General features: G+C 39.9%; 1 protein-coding gene across 1 annotated transcript in view; it reads right to left on the reverse strand.

Annotated features, from left to right (window-relative positions):
• The window catches only part of TRANK1 (tetratricopeptide repeat and ankyrin repeat containing 1), a 144,754-nt gene extending 136,258 nt beyond the window's left edge, over nucleotides 1-8,496 (reverse strand). Inside the window, exon 1 of the mRNA XM_007945681.2 lies at nucleotides 8,366-8,496. Within this exon, the coding sequence (XP_007943872.2) occupies nucleotides 8,366-8,496 (131 nt within the window). The remainder of the gene's footprint in view (nucleotides 1-8,365) is intronic.
• Between the last annotated feature and the right edge of the window lie 2,561 nt (nucleotides 8,497-11,057).

Genomic DNA, 11,057 nt, shown 5'->3' on the forward strand with positions numbered 1-11,057 from the left:
TCTTGTATCCTGACACTATACTAATTCTCTCAATTAGTTCCAGTAGTTTTTTTTGCTGAGTCTCTTGGGTTTTCTATGTATAGGATCATATTATCAGCAAATAGGAATAGCTTGACTTCTTCCTTACTGTGGTGGTTATATTTGTGTGTGAACTTGCCTGGGCCTGGTTGGGTGGCTGGGCAGCTCGTGGTAGTTATTCCCCATGATGAGACTGGCAATCAACTCCATGGTAGGATCTACCACAAGCAGCTGAGTAGCTGCTTTGGGTATGTGGTCTGCTTCCCGTATATAAGCAGCAGCTTTGGAAATGGTCTCTAGCTTATGGCAATGCTTGAACCCTGCATGTTCAAGCCATGTCGTTGTTCAGCAGCCTGCCATGCTCTGCTGACCTTGGGACTTACAATGGACTTTAAATTAATGGCCTGCCATGTGGTTTGGTAACATCGGGACTGTGCCATTTTATTTGTCGACCTTGGGCCTGTTAGCCTCAGCAGCCAGCAACTGCCTGAGTGAAGAGGTGCCTCTAGCTTCGGTGAGCTGGGAGCAAAAGGTAGAACTGGAGCCCAAGGTCGAGGGGTTTTCACCCAGCCCCTAGAACCTGGCACTTTGTACTTGGACTTAAAGCTTCCAAACTATAGGAAAATAAACTCTTGTTTGTTAAGGCCATCCCATTTGTGGTATATTCTTGTCAGAGCGGCACTAGGTAACCAGGTAACCAGATCATTTACCAGTTTGGATGCCTTTGATTTCCCTTTCTTGCCTTATTGCCCTGCTTAGGACTTCAACACAATGTTGACTAGAAGTGGTGATAGAGGGGGCACCCTTGACTGGTTTCTATTTGCAAGGGGAATGGTATCATTCTCTCTCCATTGAAGATAATGTTGGCTCTGGGTTTTGCATAGATGCCCTTTATTATGTTGAGGAATGTCCCTTTTATTCCTATTTTGCTGAGAGTTTTGATCAGGAATGGGTGTTGGATTTTATCAAATGCCTTCTCTGCATCAATCGATATGATCAGGTGGTTCTTTCCCTTTGTTTTATTTATGTGATGGATGACGTTGATTGTTTTTCCAATGTCAAACCATCTTTGCATACCTGATATGAACCCCACTTGATCATAATACATTTTTTTTTAATATGTTGTTGGACTCCATTGGCTAGGATTTTGTTGAAGATTACTGCATCTATATTCATGAGGGATACTGGTCTGTAGTTTTCCTTTTTAGTAATGTCTCTGCTTGATTTTGATATCAAGGTTATGCTTGCTTCATAAAATGAGTTAGGGAGGATTCCATCCTTTTCTATGTTCTGAAATAGTTTGGGCAGGATTGGTGTCAGTTCTTCTCTGAATATTTGGTAGAATTCTCCTGTGAAACTATCTGGGTCAGGGCTTTTTTTTGTTATTGGCAATTTTTTTATGCCTTATTCAATTTCTTCTTTTGTTATGGGTCTGCTTAAATTTTCCACTGCAATCTCTATTAGTTTAGGTAAGTAGTATGTTTCTAGAAATCTGTCCATTTCTTCTAGATTTCTGAATTTGTTGGAGTCTAGTTGTTCATAATATCCTGATATTATCCTTTTAATTTCTGTTGGTTGTGTTATAGTGTCACCCAATTCATTTCTTATTCATGTTATTTGTATTCTCTCCCTCTTTTCCTTTGTTAAATTTGCCAGTGGTCTGTCAATTTTATTAATTTTTTTGAAGAAAAAACTTCTAAGAAGTCTTGTTGATTTTTTTCTATTGTCTTTTCATTTTCTATTTCATTTATATCTGCTCAAATCTTTATTTTTCTTTTCTTCTGGTGACTGTAAGCTTTTTTTGCTGCTCTTTTTCTAATTGTTGGAGATGTTGAGTTAAGGTGTTGATTTTGCTCTTTCTTCTTTTTGATTTGTGCATTTGTTGCTATAAATTGGCCTCTGGTCACTACATTTGCTGTGTCCCAAAGATTTTGGTATGTTGTGTTTTCATTCTCATTTGATTGAAGGAATTCTTTAATTTCATTTTTTATTTCTTCTATCACCCAGTTGTTTTCAAGGAGGGTGTTATTCACTTCCCATGTGTTTGTTCTTTTTCCATTCATCTTCCTATTGTTGATTTCAAATTTTATAGCATTGTGTTCTGAGAAGATATTTTGCAGTATTTCAATGTTTTTTAATTTATTGAGGCTTGCTTTGTGGTCTAACATATGGTCTATCCTGGAGAATGTTCCATGTGCACTGAAAAAGAATGTATATTGGGCTGTTGTTGGGTGAACTGCTCTATAGATGTCTATAAGGTCAATTTGGTGGATTGTTTTGTTCTTCTGGGTCTTTGTTGAGTTTCTTTCCAGTTGTTCTATCTGTGATTAAAAGTGGTGTATTACACTCTCCTACTATAACTGTGGAGTCATCTATTTGTCTTTTCAGTTCTGTTAGAGTCTGGTTTATGTATTTTGGGGCTCTTTCATTGGGGGCATAGTTATTTATTATTGTTATGTCCTCTTGTTCAACTGATCCTTTAATCATTATACGTCTTTTATGGTGGTTTTTGTCTTAAAGTCAATTTTATCAGAAATCTTATTTCCACTCTTGCTCTTTTATGATTGCCATTTGCTTGATATATCTTTTTCCATTAATTTGATTTTTAGTCTATTTTTGTCTTTCTTTCTAAGGTGTGTCCCTTGTAGACAGCATATTGATGGGGTATGTTTTCTTACCCAGTCAGCAACTCTATGTCTCTTGAGTGGTGCATTTAATCCATTGACATTCAGTATAATTATCAACAATGTTGCTGTCATTTTGTTATGTGCTTATTCATAGCATTCCTGATTTCTTTGTTCCATATAATTTTTTGTGCTGAGCTCATTTTGTTTATGAATTGTGTTATCACTTCCTTCGTTGCTACTGTTTTAGTATTTGCTAAATATTTGTGCTCCTCCTCTTTTTTATTTTGATGTGAATGTTCATCGTTTTCTTTGAAGTTACCCTGTGATTTATAATTTTCTACCAAGTTCAGAACAGTCTTGCAGTTGTCTTGACTTCCCTACCATTTAGAAGTTCTATACAATTTTTTTTCCATACAAGTAACTATACAATTTTTTCCCTCTTTTTGGTTAATAGTTGTCCTCATTTGTCAATTGATGTTTCTGTTTCCCTGTTTATAATCTTGTACACTTATTTACTTTGGATACTTCCATAACTGGTTGGTTTCTAGGATATATCATCATGTGTGTTAATGGTTGGTTATTGTTTTCTGTCATTAGCTCTCTGTCCAAAGGACTCTCTTTAGCATCTCTTGTAAAGTTGGTCTGGTTTTAACAAGTTCATTTACTTTCTGCTCATCTGAAAATGTCCTAATTTCACCACCATATTTGAGGGACAATTTTGCTGGGTATATAATTCTTGGTTGGAAATTTTTGTCTTTCAAGGTTTTAGATATACCATCCCATTGTCTTCTCGCCTGTATGGTTTCTGCTAAAAAATCCAAGCTTAGTCTTATTGGTTGCCCCTTGTAGGTAACTTTTCATTTTTCCCATGCTGCTTTCAGGATTCTTTCTTTGTCTTTGGTTTTGGTGAGTTTGATGATGATATGCCTTGGCGATTTTCTTTTCAGGTTTATCCTGTTTGGGGTTCATTGGACTTCTTGAATGGATATAGTCTCGCCTTTCATCATACCAGGGAGATTCTCCTCCAACAAATCTTTGACAGTTTTCTCAGTGGTTTAATTTGACTCTTCATGTTCTGGAATTCCGATTACATGTAGATTATTCCTTTTGATGGTATCCCACAGGAACCTTAGGGTTTCTTCATTTTGTTTTGATCTTTTTTCGGATTGACCCTTTTCTAAAAAAATATTGAGGTATCTGTCTTCAATCTCACTAACTCTGTCTTCCATTGATTCAGTTCTACTCCTTTGCCCATTCAAAGTGCTACATATTTCTGAAAATTTAGTATTAATCTTCTGGATTTCTCTCTGTAGATTTTGTATCATTTCTGATTTTTCATTTATTTTGTCATTTTGTTCTTGAATTGTCTTTTAAACTTGGGTTTTCTCTGTGTTTTCTTTAATTTTGTCAGTGTTTTCTTTGTCTCTCAATCTGTTGAGGGTAGCTAAATGTATTTCTTTTGAATTCCTTATCAGGGAGTTCCAATGCTGCTTCTTCCTCAGGGATATGTTCTGGGTCTGTATCCTGTTCCCTTGTTTCTCCTGCTTTATCCTGGTTCTTTCTGTGGACTGTGATGATCTGTTGTCACCAAGACATTGTGACGTTTTTGTGTTTATATTTAATTGGTGATTGTATGTTGGAGTGACTTGCCCATGATTTTCATTTTCTTTGGTTTGTTTGGATGTTATCTACATAAGTTGGGTACTGTGCTCCTCTATTCACTACTTGGCAGCACTTTTACACTCACCACCTGTCTCCTTTCCCTTTGTCAGCCTCTGTTATGTCCCTGCCATCCTCAGCAAATGAAGCCTATTCTTATGTCTCTGGAATCTGAATGAGAATGCTGTCACTTTAAATATCCAAAATAGCCATGGCTTGTAAACATTCAAAATGGCTGCATCCTTGGTCCCTTTAAATATTCAAAATGGCCACTGCTTGGAAATATTCAAAATGGCTGTGCCCTTGGTCACTTTAAATATCCAAAATGGCCACCACTTCTAAACAATCAAAATGGCTGCACCCTCCTGACAGCCAAAAGTCACACCTCAGGATGTCTCCATTTTCTGTTTCCCTTCCTAGTCATAGGCCACCAGCACAGTCATCCCTGCAGCCGTTGGTCACCAGGGCTGACCTTTAGGTCAATTCTCAGGACCTAACACCACTTGGAAATAGGTTGTTGGTGCAGTCAGAGTAGCTGACAGTCCGCAGCTCTGTCCATCCCCATACTCACTGTTTTAGTTCAGGTTTGTCCACTAGTTGGTGCCTGATCCACTTCTGTATACTTCCTTTCAAAGCTCAGAGCGCCAGAATTATCTTCTGTATCTCTAGCAATTGGTTTCTCCTTTCTTTGTTGAAGAGGGTCTGTGTAGTTTGTCTGTCTATTCTGCCATCTTACCAGAAGTCCTCCAGCCACATTCTGTATTATAGAATATTTCTATCATCACAGAAAGTTCTATTGGGCAGTGCTAGTCTAAATATCGGAAGGCCATAAATCAAGCTTTAAAATTGTTCAATAAAGTATGTTCTATCCTCCTATTACTATAACAATTTCTTTTTGGAACTTCTCTTTGCACCTTATGACTATCCCAGAGCACTGCAAGAGGCACAATTCCAAGTTCTATCATGCCCCCAACATTGGCCGCCCCTCAGAACAAGCCATGGGCAAGAGGCCTGTGCAGGCTCTGAAAGTAGGACCCATGGGCAGGGACTTCCAGGGTCTTATTACTCACAGCCTAGACCAGCAGGGAAGCAAGGCCTCTGGGTGGGTGAAGCCCTTGGCCCCACAGACTCCTGTCATAGAGAGAGACACAGTTTGAAGAAGGGCCGAGTGGGGGCCTTCTAAACCACAGGCCCAAAGCAGGCGGCCCTCTTGCCTGAGTCTTTGTGTAATACTTCTGCAAGGTGAGTGGTGAAATAAGGTTGAAAAAGAACATGCAAAATATATTACAATATGGCAACAGAAGCCCAGATGTTATGGAATTCAAGACACACAAGAGAGCAAAGCAAACCCTATGATTTCTTTTTTTAATATTTTCATGATGGAAATAATACAAATTACACTAGAAAAAAAAATGGGTAATGGCAAATAAACACAAAAATAAAACAGTAAAAAGTCATCTCAGTTACTGGCCCCCCTCTCAAAGGCTTGTGTGTCCTGCTTCTCTCATGGCCATCAATCCCACTAAGTAAAGACGCAAAGTCCTGGAAGCACACAAGAAGTAGCAGCGCAGGCAGTCAGTGACTGGCAAGGGAGCAGTGACTAAAAGTGTAGCAGGCGCCATGGTGCTTGGCTGATACCATAGCCAGTGCACTTATCCTCCAACTGCAGTGAGTGGCCACAGCTTGGGGCTCTCAGATGCCCTGTTCTTCAGAGAGAACTCTCTCACCCTAATAGGAGCTGCCTTCTCCCCAGGAAGTTACATCCCATTCCCTAGGACAACCTCTGGGGCTGGTCAGTCAGTAATCAATACATGAATGACATGGGAAACAAAAAGTTGGCCCCCTTACCCCAAAGTGGGACCAATTCTGTGACGCAATTCATGCACCATAGCTCTCTGTGAGATCAGGCTAAAGCCAACTCCAGTTGAGACACCATCACTGCTTGGAGTCTCCCCTACCTCATCCTGGCTCATGTACAGATACATTCCCACAGAAACCCTCTAACTTCAGTGTAATTATTACCCATCATATATTTGAAAAAACTAAGGCATACAAAGGTCGATTAACCTGCCCAAAGTCACACAGCTAGGAAGTGGTGGAGCTGAGATTTAAGCACACACAAAGCAAGACCAGTCTACAACCATAACCACTACACACACCATTAATTAATTAATTAATTGCCAGGGATGAGGCGCTCTGAGCCTCACTCTTACACAGTCTGAATGTATACCAGGAGGGGGCAGAATAAAAGAACTATAGGCCCAAGCTAATTACTCACATTTCATTCAATTTCAACTACATTAAAGACATCAAGGTATGGCAGGAGTTAGTAGGTGGGAGCCATGTTCCAGTAATTTAATTTGGCACCATTTCTCAGTACAAGTGTGGGATGCATGTACCGCACATATGCCAACTTCCACTTTCTCTACCACAGCATTCCCAAAGCATGATCTGGGAGCTCCTGAGGTCACTACAACTATTTCAGGTCATCCACAAGGCCAAAACTATTTTTATAATTGTGGTAGGGTGAATAATGGCCCACAAATATATAACATCCTAATCCCCAGAAACTGGGAATGTTACTTTTTATGGCAAATGAGACTTTGCATGTGTGATTAAATTAAGGATCTTGAGATGGGGAGACTATCCTAGATTATGATCTAATCACAAGGGTCCTTTTAATAAGGAGGCAGAGGGAGAAACTATCATAGAAGAGAAGACAATGTGATGACGGAAGCAGACATTAGGGTGAGTTGCATGCTTAGAAGACGGAAAGAGGGGCCACAAGCCAAGGAATACAAGCAGCCACTCCAAACAACTGACATGGAGTCAATTCCAAATCCAAGCAACCCTTCAGGACAGAGGAGAACAGCCCCACAGGGTTTTCAGGCTGTAATCTTTACAGATGCAGACTTTGACATCTTTCTCCCACAGAGGAGCTGGTGCATTTGAAACGCTGACCTTTCAGTTAGCAGCTGAGTGCTTTAAACACTGTGCAACTAGGGCTCCATAAGCAGCCAGTAAAAGCTGACAAAAGCAATGAAAATGGATTATCTTCTAGAGCCTACAGAGGCAACCCAGCCCCATGACAGCTGGATTTTAGCTCAGTGAAACTGATTTCAGACTTCCGACTTCCAGAACTGTAAAATAATAAACTTGTGTTGTTTGAACCACTAAATGTGTGGTAATCTGTTACAGGTGCAACAAAGAACTAATAAAGAAATAATACTAAGACATTATGTGCCTTTCTCATGCTCATCCTCGCACATGAGTGTGTGGGAGAGTTTCCCAGAGGCTGCACAGCGTGTGATACCATAGAAGACTGAGTGCAGAAGCAGATGTGAAAAGCCAGTTGTCTTCTATTAAGGCAGACATTAATGAAGGAGATTTGCAAAAGCAAGAACGATGTCACTCTCCTCACTAAATTTTTTGCTTTGGAAGATATACTTACTTCTCATAAAATGTGTTATTTATGTTAACATGGAATGGGTTTACTAGTGGTATTTTTTAAATACATTAATAAATACAAATGTTTTAAGTTTTCTCAGTTTTAAGTTCTAATATGGACTATGTTGATAGCTACTACCAGATAACTATAAAACAAAGCTCCTTAGGGTCTTCAATAATTTTTAAAAGTATAAAAAGTCCAAAAAACACCAAAATGTTTAAGAATCCCAGCTCCACTAAAAGCCAAAAGTCAGGGGAAAAAAGGTGACTCTCACTGCCCAGGGAGTAAGTGGCATGGATTAACAAGAAGAAGAAATGAATGACAGCAAGGGGGTTTTAGGACTTTGGACATCCCAGGAACTCTGGTTCCTGTAACCAGACAGAAGGGGAAGCTGTTGTTTACCAACAGTCCTCTGTGTTTCACTTTCTATTTGCCTTCTTACAGGAATATCCTCCATTGTTCAAGTGTCTGAGCTAACTATGCAGAGAAGATAAACAAGAAGTGAGAGGGAAAAAGAAAACAGAAATAAGGCTGTGTGATAAGAATGAAAAGAAAACATAAGCCAGAGTCTCCATTTGCTAAGAAAAAGGTAGAGGAACATCCAAACACTCACCCCCACTGGTATAATTGCAGGAGAATCTGAATGGCTTCATCATACTTTCTGATGGCCAAAGAGAAGTTTCCACTCTTAAAGCCCTGGTTCCCAGATTCTTTTAATAGTTCAGCATAAACTTTCAGATCCATCCTGTGAGCAGACAAGGCAAGGCTCACTGCCAGGCCGGGGGCATGTTGCCTCACATCTGCCGTGCTGACGGGTCTGGGAGGCAGCTGGCTTGCTCTCGCCCCACCCCCCTTGGAGTGCACAGCCTGGCCCCACCCCTCACCTATCAAGGGACCAGATTGGGTGTTTGACAAGACTATTTTCTTTCTCAGTTCTTCCTCCCTCAAGTAAACAAGATCAATTCCATTTATTCACTCTTTACTATCTGCTAGGCACTGAGCAAGGCAGTCTACAAGCACAGACAACACAACCTGACAGGTGGGGAGGGCTGGAGGAGTGGCAGCTGTCCCTGCAACTGGCACTATTATTACTCTCTAATTTACCCATCATCACTGCCCATAAAAAGGTACTGCCCCCCACTGTTTAGATGAGAATAGGAGGCTTAAAGAAGTTCAAGTCATTTGACTAAGGTTCTATTAAGGAACTCCTAGTTCTGACTCAGGAGCTCTGGTAGCATAGTGCCTAAGGCACTTGACTGCTAACCAGAAAGCTGGCGGTTCAAACCCACCAGCCACTCCTCTGAAGGAAGGTTGGGCAATCTACTTCCGTAGTGATACTGCCTCGGAAACCCAAGGAGGGGTCACTATGAGTTGGGTCCGACGCCACGGCATATAGCAACAACAACAACAGTTCTGACCTCAGAGCTTGCCAATTTCAAGTTTCTCCTCTTGAGCACTACATCACACAGTATATTGGTACAAACAAAAGCCACTTTTTACCCCTTCCACTCTCTTGGAAAGTGGAGCAGGGGAGGGGAGGTATGGTTCCAAAGGCTTCAGTACACAAAAAGCTAGGACACAGGGAAGGAGCTTAGGGGCACAGTCCTTAAGTACTCAGCTGAAGGACAAAAAGACACAACCAATGTCTCTCCTGCCCCATCCCGCCTTCTTAAAACACTTTAAAATTTTTCATGTGGTATTGCTATTACCTACTTATCTGTCTCTCTCAGGGTACTTGCCTCTTTCAGATCATGAGCTCTGTTTATTTTTGTAGCACTATGGCCTGATGAAGGTCGACTCAAAATGAGAAGAAACCACTGCAAACATCCATTAATAATCAGAATGTGGAATGTACAAAGTATGAATCTAGGAAAATTGGAAGTTGTCAAAACTGAAATGGAATGCATGAAGACCAATATCATAGGCATCAGTGAGCTGAAATGGATTGTTATTGGACATTCTGAATCAGACAATCATGTGGTTTACTACTCTGGGAATGACAAACTGAAGAGGAATGGAGTCCCATCCATCATCAAAAAGAAATTTCAAAATCTATCCTGAAATACAACGTTGTCAGTGATAGGATTATACCACTACGCCTACAGGAAAGATCAGTTAATATGACTATTATTCAAATTTACACATCAACCACTAAAGCCAAAGGTGAAGAAATTGAAGATTTTTACCAACTCCTGCAGTCTGAAATTGACCAAATATACTATCAAGATGTATTGATCATTAGCGGTGATTGGAATACAAAAACTGGAAACAAAGAAGCATCAGTAGTTGAAAAATACGACCTTGGTGATAGACACAGAAATTGTGTAACAGAATTTTTCAAAGACAAATGACTTATTCATTGTAAATACCATTTAAACAACATAAACTGTGACTATACATGTGGATCTCGCCAGATGGGATACACAGGAATCAAACCTACTACACCTGTGGAAAGAGACAACAGAGAAGCTCAACATCACCAGTCACAACAAGGCCATGGGCGAACTCTGGAACAGACCATCAACTACTCATATGAAACTTTAATTTGAAGCTGAAGAAAATTAAAACATGTCCACAATAGCCACACTATGAACTTGAGTATGTCCCACCTGAATTTAGGGACCATCTGAAGAACAGTTTGAGTGTAATGAACACCAATAACCAAAGGCCAGAGGAGTTGTGGAATTTTATCAAGAAAGCAAAAGGTCATTAAAAAGAAAGAAAGGACCAAAAGAGATGTCAGCACAGATTCTGGAACTTGCTTGAGCAGAGAATAAGCAGAGTGAATGGAAGAAAAGATTAACTAAAAGAGTTGAACAGAAGATTTCAAAGGGTAGCTCAAGAGGACAAAGGAAAGCATGATAATGAAATCTACCAAGACCCAGAGTTAGAAAATCAAGAGGAAGAACACCCCCATCATTTCTCAAGATAAAATAACTGAAGAAAAAAATTCAGGCTTTGTGTTCCAATACTGAAGGATTCCATCTATGGGCAAAATATGAACAATGCTGGAAGCATCAAAAGAAGATGTATTTCTTCACTATACCAAAAAGAATTAGTTGACATTCAACCATTTCAAGAGATGCATGTGATCAAGAACCTATGGTATTTAAGGAAGAAGTCCAAGCTGCATTGAAGGAATCTGTAAAAGACAAGGCTCCAGGAATTGAGAGAATACCCATTGAGATGTTTGGAATCCATGCTGGAGGTGTTCACTCGTTTACGGCAAGATATTTGGAAGACAGCTACCTGGCCAACCAACAGAAAAAGATACATATTTGTGCTCATTCAAAAGAAAGATGATT

This window comes from Orycteropus afer, unplaced genomic scaffold (assembly GCF_000298275.1).
Source record: "Orycteropus afer afer isolate SDZICR_OR568_19922 unplaced genomic scaffold, OryAfe1.0 scaffold00142, whole genome shotgun sequence".
Taxonomy (NCBI): domain Eukaryota; kingdom Metazoa; phylum Chordata; class Mammalia; order Tubulidentata; family Orycteropodidae; genus Orycteropus; species Orycteropus afer.